Raw genomic sequence first — 23,025 nt, forward strand, 5'->3', positions numbered from 1 at the left:
GTTTTCCCAGAAACCCATTTATCACGATAACAAGGTCTCAAGTGCTCGGGCTGCTCTTTCAGCTTCAGAATCTGGCATATAATTATGTTCTTCATCATACAGTAGGGCAAGGCCAGCCAGAGCAAACTGGAAACAAGCAAAGCAAGCCAAGTGGCCCTAAATCACCCCCACCTCCATTTGCAGAACAAAGGGGATCTCTGGGTTGCCGGAGGTGAAACACAACCTTCTGGAATGTTCCCCTTTGCTACATCGGCCCTTCAATCTTAATTCAGGTTAGGGGGACTGGTGAGAGAGTATGGGCAGGTCGATGCAAATTAATTAGCTGACAAGAAAAATCACTAGTGTCCTTCTTGGTCACTAAGGATGGAGCAAGTGTAATCCAGGAGACTAATTCCTCTACTTAAGGCATGCCATCTCTAAAATGCAGGTAATGGAGGAGCAGAAACGCACTCTGGGAACCCTCAAAACACTAAAGCAGTACATATTACAGTGCCAATCTTGGGGAGAAGAGAATTCTCTCAAATTCCATTGTCACAGAGCACTGTCTCCCATCTTCTGCTGGTTCTTCCACATCATGACTGCATAAGGAGCTCCATGCTGGGGTCTTTCAGGGGGTGGGGGAGGTTCCAAAGAAATCACCTTGCCCTTCCAAACAAGAACAAGAGGATGGAATAAATGTATCCATTTCCTGTAGAGGAAATGCTACCAGACTCTGGATTCAGATTTTGAAAACAAATCAGTTTCAATTACACCAAATACCTAGAGGCTATGTATGTTTTTTGCACTGAAATTGCATTGCATGGAGTATTTCCTTAAATAAGTAAGCCACACGGTTTAAAAACCGTGTGTGTGTGTGTGTGTGTGTGTGTGTGTGTGTGTGTGTGTGTTTCAGAGATTTGCATCAAGTAGTATTTAGTGTCATGGGATCTGACCTACCTCTACTTCACTCTCCTTCCTCACCTCAGGGTGCTGGTAATTGTGGGCTTCTTAAAATCCCAGATACCCATGGATTAATAGAAAGGCTAGGTTGTTCCCTCAAATGGAATCATCCCCTCCCTTGGCAACAAAACTTCTGGTCTAAAAAAACAAACATGGAGCCTCGGGTCACTTCAGTATAATTTCTCTGCACATCCCAGGCTGGAAAACTTCAGTTCGTTAAATGAAGATTTTTTTTTTTTCCAGAGTCGGCTGCCAACAAAAAAGAGAGAGACGGCACCGCTTTTGCAAGCGTCGCACTGATTTTCCTTAGTCCCCATAACAAGAAGCCAGCTCCACAGGTTTTGGCACACAAGCCGAGTTACACTGAACACGCACCGGAGACAGATCCCCCCGCCCAGAGGCCCGCAAAACCCTGGTCAGGTGCTCAGAAACACGCCAAAGTACGCAGCCAGCCACCTACAGGCCAGCGGACTGCACCCCACACAAACGCACAAATGGGACCCAGAGGCACACAGCACAAGCAGACGCCGAGAGAAGCGTCCGGACACAGACACAAGCACCAGGGAGGCGAGCACACTCCAAGAAACTGGCGGACTCATCTAGGGTCACAGACAAGCCGGGCACCGCCGCCCGCCCGGGGAGGCACGAGCGAGCGCGCGCGCGTGCACTCATACGCACACAGTGATACACACACAGACGCAGTCACATATGTAATGCATATGGAGAAATCCTACCCCAGCCAGTCACCTCCCCGCCCCCCTCACCACTCGCCGCCTCCTGCCCCAGGCTCACCCCAGCCCCGAGCCCCTCTGGCTGAGGAGGCCCGGGTCCCGGCGGGCTGCGGGGCGCAGGGGCGCGGCCCGGCAGCCGGAGGGAGCGAGGCCAGGGTGCCGGGGACCCGGAGGGCTCGGCGGCCAGTGCGGCCATTCATTCGGCAACGCCCCAGCGGCGGGGCCGCAGCTGCAGCGAGGGAGGCGGCGGCGCCGACTGCAGCTCTTGGGCAATGCAAGTTCAGTCGCCGGCCCGCAACCCGGACCAGGTCCCCCACCCGCACGCCACCACGGTTCTCGGGGACGGGAGGCTAGGGGACTGAGTCGCTGACCCCAGGAGCAGAAGTCCCGCCGCGCCTTGGCTCCTGGATGCTGCCCACTGCCTTCCTCGCGGTGGAGGTGGCGGCGGCCAGGTCCCCTCGGCCCTTCCGAGGCCCCCGGCCCAGGCGCTGGCACCCAAGCCCCGCACTCACCACCTGGCGAGCTATATCGGTCGCTGCCATCGCTCCTGCCTCCGCCAGGGCTGCCACCGGCGCCGCCGCAACGGGAGCTACAGCACAGGAAACAGCGGCGCTCCTCCGACAAAGAGAAAGTGTTACACTTCGGGCGCGACCAAGTCCGGTGGGGGGAGGTGCAAGGGAGGGGCCCCCTCGCCTCGGCTCCAACCTCTCCTCTATCGCCCACCCCCTCGGAAGTGGGGTGCGGGGAGGGGGCGGATTTAACGCGCCGCTTCCCTCTCCCGCGAGCCTAGTTCCGGCTCTCCCTGCAACCTCAGTTGTAGGCCTTTGCGAAGGGGGGCGGGGGCTCCCCTCGGTGACCACGTCCTCTGCCCCCCCCCCTCGCCACTGGGCTCCGTGGTACGTCCCGACCTCTGCTGAATTGTTACACACCCCCCTGCTCTCGCCTTACATGCCTGAGTCCCCAGACCCCGGAGGCTGGAAGGGAGCCCCCGCCCTTCCCCCCGCCGCGCACAACTCGGCGACTGAGCCCTGCGGTCCTCCTCTCCCTGCTCCCCGCCCCCTGTACCCCCTCTTCCTCCTCACCGAGATCTCTGGGTGCTCGGAGGGGAGCGGCCGCCACTGGAGTCTCGCTGCTCCACCACACCTCCCCCCACCTCCCCCATCCCGGCCCGGGAGTGCTGCTGGGGCGGGTAGGGGGCGGGGGGAGGGGGCGAGTAGCGGCACCTGCCGCCCCACGGTGGAGCTTAGAAAGGAGGCGGTTGGGGGGAGCCGCACTGCGGGCCCAGCAGCTGAGCTGTGACCTGCGGAGTCCGAGGCCAGCGGTCCTGAGACGAGACGCCCCTTCTGCCCTGGGGTTTCCACGCGGCGGGTGCTGTGGGCTGTCATTTCCGAGCTCGCCACCTTTGGGTACTTAATACAAACGGACCCCCAGCCTCCTCTCCCCACCGAGCCCTAGACGCTCAGCGTGTGAGCGGAGGCTCAGACGACTCACTCCCTCTTAGTGCCTGGACCGCCGGGGAGTCTCAGAGGAGGGGCTTGGGGCTGAAGGCTCCCAGCTCAACTGAAGGGGATATTGGGGAGGGGCGCGGAGCTGCCTCCGGTGGCTCTGTCCCGCCCCTGATTTCCCCTTAACCTTGGGTCAGCCCGAGACTAGGCGGCCGCGGCGTGCAAAAGGAGACCCTCCGAAGGCAGAGGCTCTGCCCGCCTGCTTTTCTTTTCCTCCCGGCCCACCGCCACCGCGGGTCCCCTCCCTTGCCCTCGGCACCTCTCCCCCTCTCCGGCCTGTCGCTCCGCACCCCCTCTCCCGGGAGTGGCCCCTTGTTAGCTTCTAGTGACTGGCGAACCCCGGCAGGTTTGGTGTGCCCGAGGCCCGAGCGGGCGGGACAATCCACTCCACTCCACTCCTTAAAAGGGCAGGTGCCCTGGTCTCGGAGAAGGACTCAGACCCTCGCGTGGAACCCGGGACCGCGGGGGGAGACAGATCCATGGGCGAAAGCTGGGCCCGCGAGGGGGCCGGGATGCAGCGTGGGAAATGGCCCAAGGCGGGAGCGGCTGAGGGGGAGGCAGGAGGGAGGAAAGAAAAAAAACGGGAACCAACGAGAGAGAAGGAGAAGGGGCCCAACCCAGAGGCCCGTGCGCGCGGGGAGGAGGGAAGGCAGAGAAATTGGGGTGGCCATATGAAGCGCTCCCCTGACAGTTGAGTCCACCTGCCGGGACAGTGCTTCTCACACTGTCTCAGGGAGCTCTTTACGTGCGTGTGAACCTTGAGAGCAAGGACTCCGCAAAATGCGTCCCCCAGTGCCTAGTTCGGGGCCTGGCATCCACCAAGCGCCCAATTAAGCATTTCCTGAACAAGCGGGCAGAGGATTTGGATTGGGGGGAGGGGTACAGAAGAAAGAAGAGACACAAGACAGAAGAGCCAAGTACTGGAGGTGCCAACTGTGCTGGAGACCTAGGAGGGGCCGAAAGAGAAGAGCCTGGCACAATCTGGGACAGTACAGGGGAGTTCTGTAGACAGACAGCGCAGGCCCGCAGGGCAGATGGTGGTGGCAGAGAAGAGGGGCGGCTGTTGTCTCCGAGGCCCGCTCGGACGCTGGGGCAGGGCCTGGGCGAGGCGCCAGGCCCTGGATTGGGGTGGCAGCCACGTGCGGGAGCAGGGCTGTATATGAGGAACCGCTGTAAGGCTGGGCCGGGACCGGATGGGGGCGGGGAGTCAGAGGGGACTGGCCGCTTCCAGACTGGGTGTCTGGCAGGGAGACAGGTCTTCCCTGCAGACTTGGGCGTGGAGGACGGGGAGGGGCTGGAGGTCATTAGCTCTGACCCGGACATGGGATCTGCGTGATGGCCGCACATTTGGCAAGCAGAGCTGAGAGCTGATACCCGGAGCCTCGGCGAGCCGGCGGAGGGCCCAGCGGAGCTGGGCTGGCTGACTGCGGGGCTTCCAGGGAATCCTGCTTGCCCCCAGTAGCACTGCCCTCCCGCCTTAGCGCTCGCCAAAGCTCCGTGCATTTCGGCCCAGCGCTGGGGCTACCTTAGCGGGGAACACTTGGTGCCCCGCCAGTGTGCCCCCCCTCTGCCCGCCTGTCCCTAGGGACCCTCAGAACCTCGCGGAGGCCTCCGCCTCCAAAACGCTGGACCTCGTAGACTGGAACCAAGTGTGTACCTCAAGTCTCCCTCAACCCCTTGGTCCCTCCAAGACCTGTCACCTGCGTCTGCAAGCGCCTCCTGGGGCTTGGGCTTCCCGGTTTCCGTGGGGTGCGGCTTGGTGTTGACGTGTGAGTAGGTGTGTATTTGTCTGTGTCAGTGTGCGTCAGCTGTGTCTGTGTGTTTCAGTGCGTGTCAATGTGTGTGTATACTGGCATGTGCTTACTCCTATGTTTGTATTTGTTTTTGTGTACCTGCCAGTGTGTGTGTTTCAGTGAGTGTGTCTGTGTCGATGTGTGTGTGTCAGTGTGCATTTTTGGTGTGTGTTGGTATGTATGAAAAGGTGTGCATGCCGGTATTGTGTGTGTGTCAGTATGTACATGTCAATGTGTGTGTCAGTGGCGGTGTGCGTATGTGTAGAGAGGTTTTAGCTCACTACGTTCTTGGCTTTACATACCTTACCTGACTCAATGCAGGGGGCCAGTAACTGAATGCTGTGGATTATAATACTTATTTCAACAAAGAAGCTTGGAGGGAGGGAGGGGAAAAAATAAAATGAAAACAAAGAAATTTGGAAATTCGCTGGGTTTGTCTTTGGTGCTGGGTCACTTGCCCAGGCACGGGGCAGATACGGGAGGGCCGAGGCAAGAGTCAATTGCTTCGACCAACTGACAAGTGGTCAGTTGCTTCCTTGAATGTCTGTCCCCGTTGATGAGTGGGACCAAAAGATCCCCTTCCTGAAGAGGCATTGTGGACCCTCAGGCCCTGCCATGAACATGTCTTCATGTTCGATGTGTCCTGGTGGGGTCCCTTGGGCCCAGCGCAGTTATCTGGCAGGTGCTCCATGTTTGTTGAGTGAATGAATAAACGGAAGCCTGTAAATGTGGTGTTTTCAGTGTTTCCACTGTCCTTAAGGAAGCTGGAGCAAGCAGCGACTTCCCCAGGCCAGCAGGTGACTGTCATTAATTTGCTAATGTTGTTTGTGGAACCAGACTCCCTGGAGAGGGGAAATGGCCCTCCCTGCTAGATAGGAGGAGGCCCTAATTATAGTCAAGCTTTAGAAAAGTCACCCTGATGGCTGGGGCCGGGGGTGCTCAGACTGGATGGGGGAAGGGGACAGGGAAGGGGAAGAGGGCAGTGAAGTGGAGCTAAGAGCTCAGCAAAGGGCTTTGTCCTGAAACTGTGGCTTTATGAAAGGAGAAAGAGGATACTAGAGTTGGTCTAAAGTGGAGACGCTCTGAGAACCATCTGAAAAGTAAGATCAGAAAGCTGGAGGAAGAGGACAAGGTGAAGCAGAGGGAAAATGATCTGAGGTTAACCAAATCCAGTGCTGATAGAACCAGAAACTCAGTGAAGGGGCTGAGTCAAGATGAAGTAAGGATTCCTTTGTGCATTATTACCTGTTGCCCCTGGCTTTACATTATTTTATTCCAGTGGTTCTCAAAATGTGGTCTTTGTGGGCTTCCCTGGTGGCGCAGTGGTTGAGAATCTGCCTGCCAATGCAGGGGACACGGGTTCGAGCCCTGGTCTGGGAAGATCCCACATGCCACGGAGCAACTGGGCCCGTGAGCCACAATTACTGAGCCTGCGCGTCTGGAGCCTGTGCTCTGCAACAAGAGAGGCCGCGATGGTGAGAGGCCCGCGCACCGCGATGAAGAGTGGTCCCCACTTGCCACAACTAGAGAAAGCCCTCGCACAGAAACGAAGACCCAACACAGCCATAAATAAATAAATAAAAGAACGTGAATTTCTTAAAAAAAAAAAAATGTGGTCTTTGTCTAGCAGTCTCAGCATCACCTGGGAAGTTAGAAATGCAAATTCTCAGGCCCCAGGCCAGACAGACCTACTGAATCAGAACCTTGAGGACTGGGACCCAGCAACCTTTGAATAAGTCCTCCAGGGGATTCTAATTTATGCTAAGGTTTGAGAGCCACTGGTTTATCTGAAACCTAGCCATGGAGGGATGGGACACAGGACCGGGTAAAGTTTGGCAGGATATTGAGGGAAAATTCTGAAGCCTGGGCTGTAGCAATAATGGCAGATCCTGGTGGATTTCTACCAGTGGGCAGCATGAGAGTACAGAGTGCCTAGGGTTGGAGAAGAGGTGCCAAAAAAGATGGAGAGGGGACCCCTGTAGGGAGCTGGAAGTTTCTAAAGATAAACTTTGCTTCCTTTGAAATTTTACTCTTCATTCCACAAATATGAACTGCATATCAGCCACTGTGCTCAGTGCCAGAGGACTCAAGAAAAATGGGTGTCAAGAACCTTTGCCATGACCTGAGGGAGCACCCCGGCCAGGTGCCAGATAGTTCCACAAACAACCAGAAACGTGATAAGTGATATAATCAGTCAGGAGCAAGACCTTGCGGAGGTAGAGACCCAGAGAGGTGAGGGAAGGCACCTCAAGACCCATTTGGGGACTTCTCTGGTGGTCCAGTGGTTAGGGCTCCACGCTTCCACTGCAGGGGGCGTGGGTTCAATCCCTGGTCGGGGAACTAAGCGCCCACATGCCGTGCGGCGTGGCCAAAAAAAAAAAAGACCCATTTGGATTGAATCTTGAAGAAAGAGTAGTAGCTTATCAAGGGGTGGGGGGAACAGTAGAAGAACACTATATGTAAAATCACAGAAAAAAAGGACAGAACATTTAGGGAATTCCAACTCTTGGCCAGAGGGAATGGTGGAGGAGAGGAGAGTGGTTGTAAATGTGGCTGGAAGAGAAGCTGGGGTCAGAGCTGGAAGGGGCACATTGGTCATGCCAAAGAGCTTAGCCTTTATGCTCCAGAGTAGGGATTCTCGAGCTATGCTCTCCAGGGACAACGCCTGCTCATTCTGGAACCACGCCCGGTGCAAATGAGATGGACGCTCACAGTGAAAAACAAATCAGTTAATGGGTAGAAACTTCTCTATTTTAACTTTTTTTAACCATAAAGTTTTGTTCAATCTTTGATAGATGCTCCTTCTTATCTGCTAGCGAGCAACAAAATGAATGAACGTATAGCAAAAGAATGTTAAAAACAATCCCAGGACTGATTATGCTTAATTCAACAGTTCATTTTTTTTTCGTGGACATCTGTGCTTGTGGCTATGAGTTTGTATTGCACACACATAATGTAGACGTATTTTCTGCTCGCAGAAGTGTTCTTTTGAAAAGTGTTTTATTTCCTATGATGCGATATCCTATATCAATTATTTCCTGGCATTCTAGAAAGAACATCATGACTTCCAGCTGCCGTGCCACCTGAACCAGTTGGAGAAACTGTCCATTAGATGGTGAGGAGCCACCGAAGGGTTTTGAGCAGGGAGGCGATATGAATACATTTGCGATTTTGAAAGGTCACTGTGGCTCCAGGTTGGGGAGAAGATTGGAGCAGAGAGCGATTGAAGCAGTTAGGACTCAGGCACCAGAACACTGTTGTAGCAGTTCAGGCAAGAAATGATGGGGACAGTGACATGGGACTGGAGTGGCATGGAGGGAACAGAGTCCGCTTTAAAAGGGGCCACCCATTAAGGGCCTTGTGTGCCATGCTAAGGATGCTGAGGTTTCACCCTGTAGGGAATAAAGAGCCTTTGAAGCAGTGTTTCTTGGTGGATGGTACCTGAGCCGGCTGCATCAGAATCACCCTTTCTGCTTCTTATAGAGGCAGAGGCCTAGACCCCACCACGGCCCTGCCGAAACAGAATCTTTGTTTGGTAGACGTATGGGTGTGTAAGGAGATTTCCAGGTGGTTGTGAGGTGCATCGCAGCTGGAGAACCACCATGTAAAGGTTATTGAGCAGTGACATGGCAGTGAGATCTATGTTTACACAGCACACTTGAGTCACCACAAGAAGAACTGATTGAATGAGGGCAAGACCAGGGACAGGGAGACCAGTTAGGAGGCTACTGCCATAGCCCTAGGCTGGCTTTCTGCGGTGGGCAAGAGCCAGAACTCAAGAGAAGGCTGGGCACACTGCCCATATCAGGGATACTAATTGTCCTTAGACCCTGATTTGTACACATAGATTTAGACAAATGATACCATCTTGTGTTTCCTCAAACAATTCTTCTTTTTTCTTTTTGGCTGTGCCAGGTCTTAGCCACTGGGCCACCAGGGAAGTCCCCCTCAAACAATTCTTGTTCGCCACAATTAGTCCTCAGTAGTCTTCCCAGAATCACAGGGTTAGTCTAAGATGTGTAATCATGTCAAATGCATTGTGTACCTACCAGGGCACTGCACTAGGCACTGGGAGAGGTAGAAAGAAATATGAGGTATGGCTTCTGTTCTGAAGGAAGTTCCTGTCTAACTGGGGAGACGAGATATACGTGCACTAAAAGTCAAATAGTAAATACCAAATGTGTCATAAGGCAGTATCCAATATGAAGCATAGACAATAGATATCAATGCTCTATTTCTGTTTTCTTTTTCTTTTCTTTTTTTTTTGCTGCGCCGCACAGCTTGCAGGATCTCAGTTCCCCGACCAGGGATCGAACCCGGGCCACGACAGTGAAAGCACCGAGTCCTAACCATTGGACTTCCAGGGAATTCCCCCAATGCTCTATCTCTTAACCTAGTGGTGATCACATGGGTGTTTGCTTTATAAATATTGATTTTTGCTTTATCTTTCTGCTTTAGGAACTCTTTGGGATATGTGTTACATTTCACGAGATAAAAGAAAGTTTAAAAAGACAATAAGTTCTGTGAGTTGAATGACATTCACCCACAGCCCCTAGACATGGTACAGAATCTAGAGAAAGAAGGTCTCTACCCAGTGACCTTGCAGTCTTCCACAGATGAGCCACCAGCACTGTGAAAGGATTGAAATAAGCCACATAGATGGAATCAAGATGGTAATGACACCTCAGTGAGATACTGGCTTCACCATCACCACCATTAGTCATCGGTTAAGGTGAAGTCTTTTTTTATCAATCTGTCAATGCTTTGCGTTTAGGTACTGATTTAGCTTTGTATTCATACACATGTGCACATGTAGGCGTGTGCTCGCGTACATGTGCACACACACACACAGCGTCTTATTCCAAAACAGATTTTATGGGTCAATAAACTGGGAATAGGACATCAGTATCACAAAGGAGAATTCAGATATGCTGAATCTAGTGGGTTGATATAATTGCCATGATTAAGCTTTAAATAGGATTCTTAGCTTCTTGGAAGATATAACAAAAGGAGAAATACTAGCTGGTTTAGTTTTATGTATTTTCTGTACACAGGGATCACTGATTCATTAATGTCACAAATATGAATAGATAAACTACTATGTGCCAAGTCTTAGACTAGGTACTGGAGATCATTGGTGAGTAAAAACAAACTTGGTCCTGGCCTTCATGGAGCTTACGGTCTAGTAGGGAGGACAGACAATAATCAAATAATCACACACATAAAATGAAGAAATAAAACTGCAATAAGAACAATTAAGGAGATATTTATTGGGGGGGGTGCAGATTTGACTTAGTCTAGCCTGTCAGTGTAGGAGGCTTCGTGGAGGAAGTGATGTTTGAATTGAGATCTGCAGGTTAAATAAGAGTCAGCTAAGTGAAGGGAGGACGGGAGTGGGAAGAGCTTTCCAGGCAAAGGAAAGAGCATGTTTGAAGGCTCTGTTCAAGAAGCGGAAAGGAAGCTGGTGTTCCTGGAGTACAGACGGACCGGAGGGGAATGAAATGAGGCTGCAGACATAGGCACAGAGCCAGATAATTCAGGGCCCTTGACCACTGTACAGAGCTGTTTGGACTTTTTAACCCTAAGCAATGGGGAGCCACTGAGGAGTTTGAGACAGGAGTGTGGCATGATCAGACTCGTGTTTTGAAAAGTTCCTTGGCTTCAGTGTGGAGAGCATATTGAAGAGAAGGAAATGGAGGCAGAAAACCAGTTAGGGGAATTCCCTGGCGGTCCTGGTTAGGACTTGGCGCTTCCACTGCAGGGGCACGGGTTCGATCCCTGGTCTGGGAATTAAGATCCCGCATGCTGCACGGCACGGCCAAAAAAAGAAAGAAAAAAAAAAAGAAAAAACCGTTAGGAGGCTCTTTTAGTCTTCCAGCTGAAAGATCATGGAGGCTTGTACTAGGGCAGTAGAAGTAGAGATGGAGAGAAGAGAACTTATTGGGGAGCTATTTAGAAGGTAAAGACAACCCAGACTTGGTGATGTGGGAGATGAGGAAGACAGGGATGCCAAAGTTGACTCTTAAGTTTCTGGCTTATATGGTCCTGCAATTTACTGAAATGGGGAACACTGGAGAACCTCAGGTTTGAGGAAGAGAGAGTAAGTCTTTGGCTCCAGTTTGGGATTAGCTTGAGTTTGAGATGCTTTTGAGACATTGAAGGGGAAGATGTCAAGTAGGCAACTGGAGCTCCCAGAAGAGGCCAGGACCGGAGCTATGAATCTAGAAGTCATTGGTGTATAGGTAGCGTGTAAAGCCATGGGAATAAATGAAATGACCTAGGGAGAAAGTAAAGAAGAGGACCCAAGACTGATCCCTGGAAAACACCAGCATTTCGAGAAGAAGAACCTGAGAAGGGAACTGCAAAGGAGAAGCTAGAGAGGTTGGAGGAAAACCAGGATCATGGGCCACCGAAGTCCAAGGACAAGAGGATTTCAAGAAGGTAAAGGTCAACAGAATTGAATACTGCCAAGAGGTCAAAGGAAGTAAGGGAAAACTGTTCATAGACTTTAGGGTCCATGGAGGTCATTGAGCTCAACAAGAGCTGTTTCAGGGGAGACGTGGTGGCAAAAAATGGCTTGAGCATGTGGAAGAACGATTGGGAAATGACTAAATGGATTCAGGAAATAGTCAGTTCTTTGGGGAAGTTTGGCTGTGAAGGAAAACAGAGATGGCAGCTGGAGAAGGATGTGGGGGGGTTGGGGTTTCTTTAAAGATGGCAGAAAAGACCTGCGAAGGTTTGAACGTTGTTGGAAAGGATCCAGGTAAGAGAGAGTGATAGAAGATGTGCAGTAATGTGCTGCTAAGTGTTTAACAGCTGGTTCTCTGAGAAGAAAACAAAAAAACAAAAAAAGCAACCCTGATATGCAGCATTTGCTTATTTCCGTGGTGTAAATATTCTCACCACAACTGATTTCAAGCTCTCAATGTGAGTGAGTTCTCAAGCCCTGCAAGTAGGCTCCAGCATACCACCGACGGCAGAAAGGATTGAAATGTTCAGTTATCAGTTATCTTTTTCTTTTGTGAATTTCTCGTACATGTCCTTTGCCTGCTTTTATACTGAAACACTTTTTTTCCTTGTTAATTCATATGAGCTCTTTATATATATGGATATTAACACTTTATCATTAAGTTTATTTATAGCGGACTTTTGTGTAAAGAAGTTTAAAATATTTGTACAGTCAAAATCTATCAATATTTCCCTTTATGATTTTTTCCCTTGGTGTTCTGCATTTCTTTGTGAATTAGTAAATTGGCCCTCTGCTTTGATTTATGTGAAATTGGCTATTGTGAATTAGCTTTCCTGAGGCTGAGGTGTTTTAAATCTCAAAGGTGATGAGCAGACTGTGGCTCTTAGTGAACTCACCAAGGTACTAACCATCCTGTGAGTTCTCCTGGTGGCCAGGTAACACCTCTAACCTCATCTTTTCAGTTAATTATTTCAGATATCATACTAAGACAGAAGGCACTTGCCAAGAGCCTGCCCTCTCTTTTAAAATTTCTACTCCAATAATTTGAATCTGCGTTTCAATCACCTCCACAGATATTCTCCCTACCACGGCAAATAAGACATTCAGGGACTTTTAGTAAGCTAGTGACATGATTCTATCATCACCTGCCAAGAAGGACCTCAAAAGATAATCAGACCTAGTATTTTGCTCCTAATAGAAGTAAGTAAAGTAAAATTGTAACCATTGACTTTAGCACATATTTTCCATACTCAACTGGTCAATATTAAATAACTTTATAAAGTAGATTCATTCACCTCAGGCCATATTGACTTGCAGCTAATTCAACCAAGCCTGCTCATGGGTAATTCATGTTACTTAAAATCAGACATCCCATAGTGTCAATCACCAGCTGCAGGATCAAGTCAAGGATACGGCCAGGGTTTCAAGGGGTGGGTAAGCCAGTGGAATGAATTCACTTATTCGTTTATTCAATAAAGGCTTACAGAGCACTGCTGACCACGTACATAACACTGGGGCTACAGCAGTGAACCAGTGCTATTATGGAACTTACAGTCTAGGTGGGCGTGGAGGGGAAGACGTACAGGCTATTATAATACAACGTGATAAAGAGAACCACTGGATGCTCCGGGGCCCTCAGGGGATGGGTACCTAATTCTTGTAATTAAGTAACGCTTTCCAGAAGTAGTGATAACTAAGTTGAGGCCTGAATGGCAGTAGGAGTTGGGCGAACAAGACAAAGGCAATGATCATCTCATCAGGCTGACGTCTAAGAAGAAAACACTAGTAACCAGAAACGGGTGGAGAAATGCCAGAGGGTCAGCAAAGGTCCAGAGGTGGGTTCCAGTGGTGTGAGCCCATTATCTTGAGCTAGAGTCAAAAACCAAGCGTGGGGCTTCCCTGGTGGTACAGTCGTTAAGAATCTGCCTGCCTGTTGGGGCTTCCCTGGTGGCGCAGTGGTTGAGAATCTGCCTGCCAATGCAGGGAACACGGGTTCGAGCCCTGGTCTGGGAAGATCCCACATGCCGAGGAGCAACTAAGCCCGTGTGCCACAACTACTGAGCCTGCGCGTCTGGAGCCTGTGCTCCGCAACAAGAGAGGCCGCAATAGTGAGAGGCCCGCGCACCGCGATGAAGAGTGGCCCCCACTTGCCGCAACTAGAGAAAGCCCTCGCACAGAAACGAAGACCCAACACAGCCATGGATAAATAAATAAATAAATAAATAAATAAATAAATAAACCCAAAGTTAAAAAAAAAAAATGAAGGGATGGATTTAAAAAAAAAAAAAAGAATCTGCCTGCCAATGCAGGGGACATGGGTTTGAGCCCTGGTCTGGGAAGATCCCACATGCCACGGAGCAACTAAGCCCATGCACCACAACTACGGAGCCTGCACTCTAGAGCCCGAGAGCCACAACTACTGAAGCCCGCGTGCCTAGAGCCCGTGTTCTGCAACAAGGGAAGACACCACAATGAGAAGCCCGCGCACCACAACAAAGAGTAGCCCCTGCTCACCACAAGTAGAGAAAGCCCGCGTGCAGCAACAAGGACCCAATGCAGCCAAAAATAAATAAATAAAATTAATTAATTAAAAAAAAAAAAACCAAGGGTGAGCATGGATGTGTATATTGCAGGTGGGGGAGTAGGTTCCAGAATTAAGAACCTTTCATTCTCCTGCAGAGACATGGGGCGTGGGGACTTTGAAGAGCAAGTACTTTTTTTTTTTTATATTTAGTTATTTGGTTGCACTGGGTCTTAGTTGCGGCACGCGGGCTCTTTAGCTGTGGCATGCGAACTCTTAGCTGCGGCATGCATGTGGGATCTAGTTCCCTGACCAGGGATCGAACCCAGGCCCCCTGCATTGGGAGCTTGGAATCTGAACCACTGTGCCACCAGGGAAGTCCCAGCAAGTACTTTTTAAAGTAAGCGAACAGCAAGGTCCTACTGTATAGCACAGGGAACTATATTCAGTATCCTGTGACAAACCATAATGGAAAAGAATATGAAAAAGAATATATATGTATAACTGAGTCACTTTGCTGTACAGAAGAAATTAACACAACATTGTAAATCAGCTATACTTCAATAAAATTTTTTTAAAAAAGTAAGGAAGGCAAAAATAAGCATGCCTCAAGTGCAGGTAAGATCTTAGCAGAAAGGACAAACACCCTTTCTGGAAGCTTGCTTTTATATGGAATGCCCCATTCCCACTCCTTGGAGGGGACATATGTGACCTTTGCGGAGCTGGAATAGTACTGAGGTTCTGCTAGGATTATGGCAGGTTATTGGTTAATGTCATGCTCCATATTGTAGAACTCAGGGACAGAACGGAGTGTTTTTTGACCTGTTGGCTAATAGTCAAAGCAGCTTCCTGAGGAAGATCTGGGCTTCACTATAAGTAGCTTCATGGCCTACCTCCAGAAGACATATGACCTTCCATTTAGGTGAGACCAGAGGTCAAGCTTCTCAATTTTCATAGCAGAATATCTACCAACCAGCTCCTCTACTGGTTTCCAAAATAAATGGATCAGCCCTCCATAAACAACAGAGAGAAAATTCTAGCTAAGCCATTATCAGGGATGACAGGTTTAAGTGGCCTGCCATGTGGTTCTTTTTTTAAAATTATTTATTTATTTATTTATTTATTTAGCTGCGTCGGGTCTTAGTTGCTGTGCATGGGCTCTTCATTGCGGCACACAGGCTCACTGGTTGTGGCTCACGGGCTTAGTTGCCCCTCGGCATGTGGGATCTTAGTTCCCCAACCAGGGATCAAACCCACATCCTCTGCATTGGAAGGTGGATTCTTTTTTTTTTTAAAGGTTTTAATTAATTTATTTATTTATTTACTTTTGGCTGTGTTGGGTCTTCGTTTCTGTGTGAGGGCTTTCTCCAGTTGTGGCGAGTGGGGGCCACTCTTCATCGTGGTGCACGGCCCTCTCACTGTCGTGGCCTCTCGTTGTGGAGCACAGGCTCCAGACGCGCAGGCTCAGTAGTTGTGGCACACGGGCTTAGTTGCTCCTCGGCATGTGGGATCTTCCCAGACCAGGGCTCGAACCCGTGTCCCCTGCATTGGCAGGCAGATTCTCAACCACTGCGCCACCAGAGAAGCCCTGGAAGGTGGATTCTTAACCACTGGCCCGCAAGGGAAGTCCCCTGCCATGTAGTTCTGATCACAAATCTAGATAAGAGAACTGAAATTTTAGGAAAGTTTGCTTGCGGTGTGGCATCCACATTTTTTCCATTGTAGGTCACATAATAAAAGATGGAGATATGTACAGGCTGCATACATTGATAGTAATAGTGAAATATGGCTTGTTGGCTGGTCACAATATGGACTGTAGAGACAGTAATACAAAAGCATCCCCCAAAAGTTTAACCAACTGTATTCATTCAAAAGCACACAATTTTAGTTTTTTAAGGAACCTCCATACTGTTCTCCATAGTGGCTGTATCAATTTACATTCCCACCAACAGTGCAAGAGAGTTCCCTTTTCTCCACACCCTCTCCAGCATTTATTGTTTCTAGATTTTTTGATGATGGCCATTCTGACCGGTGTGAGATGATATCTCATTGTAGTTTTGATTTGCATTTCCCTAATGATTAATGATGTTGAGCATTCTTTCATGTGTCTGTTGGCAATCTGTATATCTTCTTTGGAGAAATGTCTATTTAGGTCTTCTGCCCATTTTTGGATTGGGTTGTTTGTTTTTTTGTTATTGAGCTGCATGAGCTGCTTGTAAATCAAAAAAAAAAAAAGGTCATGAAGAACCTAGGGGTAAGATGGGAATAAAGACACAGACCTACTAGAGAATGGACTTGAGGATATGGGGAGGGGGAGGGGTAAGATGTGACAGGGTGAGAGAGTGGCATGGACATACATACACTACCAAATGTAAAATAGATAGCTAGTGGGAAGCAGCCGCATAGCACAGGGAGATCAGCTCGGTGCTTTGTGACCACCTAGAGGGGTGGGATGGGGAGGGTGGGAGGGATGGAGATGCAAGAGGGAAGAGATATGGGAACATATGTATATGTATAGCTGATTCACTTTGTTGTAAAGCAGAAACTAACACACCATTGTAAAGCAATTATACTCCAATAAAGATGTTTTTTAAAAAAAAGCGCACATTTGTAAGTCTGTTGTTGGTCATTGGTCAGTTTTGATTGATTCAGTGATAAGAGTAGAACACTGACACTGAACAAAATGATCTGGAACAGTGAGACCTAGTTCAGTCTGGGGTTGTCTTATGCTGACTTCAGAGACAGACTCCCGATGGGGGCTTCAATTTTGGCAGTTTTAAGAAAGAGACCACACCCTCAGCTGCATCAGGAGGACCTTACTTAACCTTGTCTAGAGCTTGGCCATCCAACCTAAGGGGTTGGGATAATGTTCACCTGCAAAATTCTGGATGAATCCAGTTCACTGAGCTGAACATTGACACACACTAGTAGTGGGTTTGATAATTTAGTTGTAAGCAAAGCATAAATGAATAAATGACAACCTAATACTGCCTGTACTCCCAAGACAGTCATAAAAATGTCTTTTAAAGTATATTTTGGGGCTTCCCTGGTGGCGCAGTGGTTAAGCATCCACCTGCCAATGAGGGGACACGGGTTCGAGCCCTGGTCAAGGAAGATCCCACGTGCTGCGGAGCAACTAAGCCCGTGCACCACAACTACTAGGCCTGCGCTCTAGAGCCCGTGAGCCACAACTACTGAAGCTCGTGCGCCTAGACCCCGTGCTCCGCAACAAGAGAAGCCACTGCGATGAGAAGCCTGCACACCACAACAAAGAGTAACCCCTGCTCACCGCAACTAGAGAAAGCCCGCGCACAGCAACGAAGACCCAATGCAGCCATAAATAAATAAATAAATTTATTTATTTATTTTAAAAAAATAAAGTATATTTTGTTTGTTTATGAAAATAAAGGACTGTGTGTACTCACCAAAACCTATGAACCTGATGGATTGTGTGGTGTGTGAATTATATCTCATTAAAACTATTATACTAGAGGGACTTCCCTGGCGGTCCAGTGGTTAAGACTCCGTGCTTCCACTGCAGGTGGCGCGGGTTTGATCCCTGATCAGGGAACTGGGGTCCCTCATGCTGCGTGGCATGGCCAGGAAAAAAACTATTATACTAGAGAAAAATAAAACCTATCAACCTCTTCTGACCACCCCACCACTGTGCCTTAAACTCCCCTGGGCCCTCTGCACCCTACCGGGCTACATGAAATACAGGACAATCAACAATTCCTGGCACCGGCCAAGCATGGCCCAGGCCTGGAAGCTGGCTCTGACCCTGCTGTTATTGCTCTGGTTGTTTTGGCTCACAGATTCTGACTCTGCGTATCTGGCCTAAGGTAGACTCTCCTCTGCACCCCTCCCCTTGCACCCAAGGAAGGGATCTTCTCACAATTGTGACTTATTTTCCACCAGTATAGTGCAGAACTCTTCAAAATCTATGAATGCATTGAACTCAAGACGGCTCAGCAATGGAAAATAAGGGATTTCCAGTCACCATCTGTCCAATCCACATGTTCAGTTGGAGTCTGCATTTCCTTGAAAAGATCAACAGAGCTTTTGTTTGTCCCCTGCAGTTTCAAGTTCAATGTGCTCAGATGTCTTGTCACATCCATAAGAAAATATAATCTTGTGAATCACTGGAGGTCTAACAAATTGGATTTGGGGACTCTTATTCCAAAAAGTCCTTGATTGGAGATGGCAGCTCAGTAAATCTCCATACTTGGGATCAATCTCTTCTAAATAGCTCATAAACTGCTCATGATTAAAGGCGCGAGCGCAGAGGAAATTCATAATCTTCATTGCTTTCTCCATCCCGTCATGTGGTAAACTGTACTTGCAAAATTCATGGCATGAGGTTTGAGGCAATGACAGCTGGGCCCACCAAATTTCTCTTGGCTTGAATACATTGTTTAAATCTTATTTGCCTTTCAAAGCAGGTGCTCCATGTATAACAAGTGAACTTTTCCATGTTTAGAACTTTTTAAAGTCCTTTAAAAAAGCTGGTTGGGACCTCCTAATTCATGTCGTTGGCCTTAAAAAAAAAGCATGGGGACTTCCCTGGCAGTCCAGTGGTTAAGACGCTGCGCTTCCAATGCAGGGGGCGTGGGTTCGACTCCTTGTCGGGGAATTAGATACCACATGCCGCAACTAAGAAGTCTGCATGCTGCAACAAAGACCCGGCACAGCCAAAATAAATAAATTAAAAAAAAAAAAAGCATGGACCTTGGGGCCAGACCCTTTAGGTTTAAATCTCAGTATGTCTCTTGCTAGCTATGTGTCTTAGGCAAAATGCTTAACCTCTTTGTGCCCCAATTTCTTCTTTCCCTGTAAAATTCAGGTAATGATAATAAGATTACCTATGTTAGGGGGTTATTATGAGGATGAAATATGTTAAAATTTGTAAAATGCTTAGAACAGTACTGACATATAATAAAAGCTAAGTATTAGTTATTAAGTAAATTAGATTAGTTAATTTAGCTAAAAATCTCAGGCAAGGGGGCTTCCCTGGTGGTGCAGTGGTTGAGAATCTGCCTGCCAATGCAGGGGACACGGGTTCGAGCCCTGGTCTGGGAAGATCCCACATGCCGCGGAGCAACTGGGCCCGTGAGCCACAACTACTGAGCCTGCGCGTCTGGAGCCTCTGCTCCGCAACAAGAGAGGCCGCGATAGTGAGAGGCCCACGCACCGCGATGAAGAGTGGCCCCCACTCGCCGCAACTGGAGAAAGTCCTCACACAGAAACGAAGATCCAACACAGCCAAAAATAAAAATAATAAATAAATAATAAATAAAAAATTAAAAAAAAAATCTCAGGCAGGCACAAACAACAACTCCCCCTTTCCCAGGCCATGTTTGGGTCTGCAAGCTTCATGTCAGACACCTTGGATGTCCATTCACTCTCCTGGGTACTCTAAGTTCTCTTCTTCAGTCAAATTAGAGCACTTGAAACCTGTGTATTTGGTCACCTTTGCAAGATCACCTTCCCTGAGTTTTACTTCTAATGCTCTACCTTCCACTTTTGATCATTACAATAAAGAGTCATGTAAAATGCTTTTCTGCTGACTATTAAAAAATATTGTTGAGGACAATGTGCAATATAGTACATATTTGCACCTCCAGCCCAAACTATCCAGCTCCAGCCTCACGTATGCAGCTGCCCATCTGGCATTGCCACGTAGATATTTCAAAAGAAACAGACTCAACAAATTCAAGAACAAATACATCATCTCCACCCTGCTCTTGACCCTCAACCTGATTTTCATCAGTGTTCCACCTCTCAGAGAATGGCACCACCATGTAGCCTGTCACACAGATCAGAATCATAGGAGCCATCCTTTTTTTTTTAGTACAAAACAATAAATTTTTATTTGTTCACAATTAAACACAAGCAACTGCCTTGACATTTTAGAACATTCTAAGAAGGACAGCAAATCCTTTTGATTCCAATTCCCATTCACTAAGATTGTACCATTTCCTCCTGGAGTTCACACTTATGGCATTTGATGTGGGTTGTTTGACATGCTTTTAAGATCAAGACGGGAAGGTGTAAACATTTTGACAAGATATGACTTTCTTAAATTTAACTAAAAGCAGTCAGCCAAAAAAAATCTGTTTTTCACTGATGGGACCCCTTTAAACTGCAAGTTAGCCACATATGGTTGATCCATGATTGAGTTACAAAACTAGATTACTTCTTAGCAAAATCTGTTCCTCTGTAATATATTTATGGTCCACAGAAGTCTTTTGAAAAGTGATCACTGATTCTTCCTAGTGCAAAACGCCTGGCTGCGTCTTCAATAAGCTGAAGTATCTGCTGCCGAGAGCAGCGTGGTACCCTCCTGTCCAAACACGGTATGGAGGTGGGGAAAAGGAGGAGGGGTTGGTCTGTGGGGGAGGAGTCTCCCCTAAAAGATCTACTCCAGTGGTTCAACTAGTCTACTTATCCCCGTGGATGGACAATTTTGTGGCACTGGGACAGGAAAGAGGAGAGAAAGCTCCTCTGCCTTTGTTAACTCATTTCAAGGCCAGAAGCCATCGTGGGCACAGGTGCTTGACTATCCCAGGCAGGTTCCCCTTGTAGTTACAGCCACTCTTCTCTCAGGTCGGCACATACAGACTGCAGGACAGCGTGGAGAAGACGGAAACACCGCTCCCCCGGGCACATCAGAGTCATGGACAGGGAAATGAGCCACGTGGGGACAAGGGTCACAGCAGCAGCCCAGGGGCCAGGCCCCAACCTCAATGTGTTCTTTCATATATAGAGAAAAGCTTAATCAAGTGCAATCAGTTCCTCTGCCACAGTCTGGGGGAGGGGGAGGGCAAGGGCATGTGTCAGAGAACTGTGGATGTAAACAGATACACAAACATCTTCCCATACTCATGGCTGGTCAATTTTAATGCACATACCTCGAAGAGTGAAAATGCCCAGAGTAAGACATGCTGATTTGGGTCATTCCACGAAAGACAGCTTTCTTCCCCACAGGAGACACACACTTCTGGGTGGGCTCAGGCTGCTCCTGGGGCCACTCTGAGGAGACGGCTGGCCTCTATGAGAGCATCCACAGAACGTGGGTGGCACTCCACCTCAACGGCAGCTCTGGACTGAGTCTTCACTCTGCCCAAACCTTCCTTAGACCTGTCCCCACTTTCTACCACCTCTTACTGCTTTGAGTTAGAAAAACTGTATCTTCGTGTAGTACTGTCTTTCACTTGTTCTTCAGTTATTTCTTTCTGGCTTCAAGTGGTATGTTCTAGTATTTGGTGAAAATTCACATTGGCTGGTCATAGCACTTCTGTTATATTCTCTACACTTCTCTTAATTTTGCTTGTCTGTAAAGATTTAAATTTCTCTGTGGAATCTGAATGAGATCCTTGCTGGGTAAAGTAATCTTAGTTGTAGGTTTTTCCCTTTCATCACTTTAAATATGTCCTGCCACTCCCTTCTGGCTTGCAGTTTCTGCTGAAAGATCAGCTGTTAACCTTATGGGGATTCCCTTGTGTGTTATTTGTTGTTTTTCCCTTGCTGCTTTTAATATGTTTTCTTTGTATTGAATTTTTGATAGTTTGATTACTATGTGCCTTGGAGTGTTTCTCCTTGGATTTATCCTGTATGGGACTCTGTGCTTCCTGGACTTGATTAACTATTTCCTTTCCCATATTAGGGAAGTTTTCAACTATAATCTCTTCAAATATTTTCTCAGTCCTTTCTTTTTCTCTTCTTCTTCTGGGACCCCTATAATTCAAATGTTGGTGCGTTTAATGTTGTCCCAGTGGTCTCTGAGACTGTCCTCAATTCTTTTCATTCTTTTCCCTTTATTCTGCTCTGCAGTAGTTATTTCCACTATTTTGTCTTCCAGGTCACTTATCCGTTCTTCTGCCTCAGTTATTTGCTATTGATTGATTCCTTCTAGAGAATTTTAAATTACATTTATTGTGTTGTTCATCATTGTTTGTTTGCTCTTTAGTTCTTCTAGGTCCTTGTTAAACGTTTCTTGTATTTTCTCCATTCTATTTCCAAGATTTTGGATCATCTTTACTATCATTACTCTGAATTCTTTTTCAGGTAGACTGCCTCTTTCCTCTTCATTTGTTTGGTCTGGTGGGTTTTTACCTTGCTCCTTCATCTACTGCATATTTCTCTGTCTTCTCATTTTGCTTAACTTACTGTGTTTGGGGTCTCCTTTTCACAGGCTGCAGGTTCGTAGTTCCCATTGTTTTTGTTGTCTGTCCCCAGTGGGTGAGGTTGGTTCAGTGGCTTGTGTAGGTTTCCTGGTGGAGGGGGCTAGTGCCTGTGTTCTGGTGGATGAGGATGGATCTTGTCTTTCTGGGGGGAGGGCTGCATCCGGTGGTGTGTTTTGGAGTGTCTGTGAACTTATTATGATTTTAGGCAGCCTCTCTGCTAATGGGTGGGGTTGTGTTTCTTTCTTGCTAGTTGTTTGGCATGGGGTGTCCAGCACTGGAGTTTGCTGGCCGTTGGGTGGAGCTGGGTCTTAGCACTGAGAGGGAGATCTCCGGGAGAGCTCTTGCCGACTGATATTACATGGGGCTAGGAGGTCTCTGGTGGTCCAATGTCCTGGACTCAGCTCTCCTACCTCAGAGGCTCAGGCCTGACACCAGACCAGAACACCAAGACCCTGTCAGCCACATGGCTTGTGATAACAAAAAGGACAACATACCTCCACCACTGCCTTTTTGAAGTGAGGCGGTAGCTCAGGACTTGAGTCAGAAGACTGCTTTATCAAGTGCAAGCATGGTAGGCTGAAAAATGGCCTCAGTAGCCTCGCGCTGCAGCCCAGGAGACATCCTTGATGTGTCCTTGTTCCTCAACCCCCATATCAATCTGTTACCAAAACCAATCTATTTCATCTCCTAAATATCTCTTAAATGTTCAAAGCCCACATCTGTTTTTATAGAGCTATGACCAGTATATACAAACTCTTCTCTTGCCTCTTCATTTAATAGTGTCATAAACCCACTGGCTTGTGCAAGAGTGCAGACTGGACACTTTTTTGTTTATTCAATAAAACTTGACACTCCCCTCTTTGCTCAACCCAATCTTTGAT

The 23,025-nt window shown here is 48.2% G+C and overlaps 1 protein-coding gene and 1 long non-coding RNA gene across 9 annotated transcripts in view; one reads left to right on the forward strand and one right to left on the reverse strand.

Annotated features, from left to right (window-relative positions):
* SEPTIN6 (septin 6) overlaps positions 1–2,833 on the reverse strand; it is a 70,642-nt gene extending 67,809 nt beyond the window's left edge. For 6 of the 8 annotated variants that reach the window (XM_082445545.1, XM_082445547.1, XM_082445550.1 and 3 more), the window contains exons 1-2: positions 2,753–2,829; positions 2,183–2,285 (exon numbers count right to left, since the gene is read on the reverse strand). In XM_082445545.1, the coding sequence (XP_082301671.1) occupies positions 2,183–2,212 (30 nt within the window). In that variant the 5' untranslated portion in view covers positions 2,213–2,285; positions 2,753–2,829. Of the gene's footprint in view, positions 1–2,182; positions 2,286–2,752 lie in introns of all 8 variants that reach the window. The other 2 variants (XM_082445546.1, XM_082445542.1) reach the window with 2 other exon arrangements.
* LOC309652119 overlaps positions 1–23,025 on the forward strand; it is a 424,346-nt gene that overhangs the window by 350,765 nt on the left and 50,556 nt on the right. The window lies entirely within an intron of this gene.

Source organism: Balaenoptera physalus (genome assembly GCF_965194825.1).
Source record: "Balaenoptera physalus genome assembly, chromosome: X".
NCBI classification, from domain to species: domain Eukaryota; kingdom Metazoa; phylum Chordata; class Mammalia; order Artiodactyla; family Balaenopteridae; genus Balaenoptera; species Balaenoptera physalus.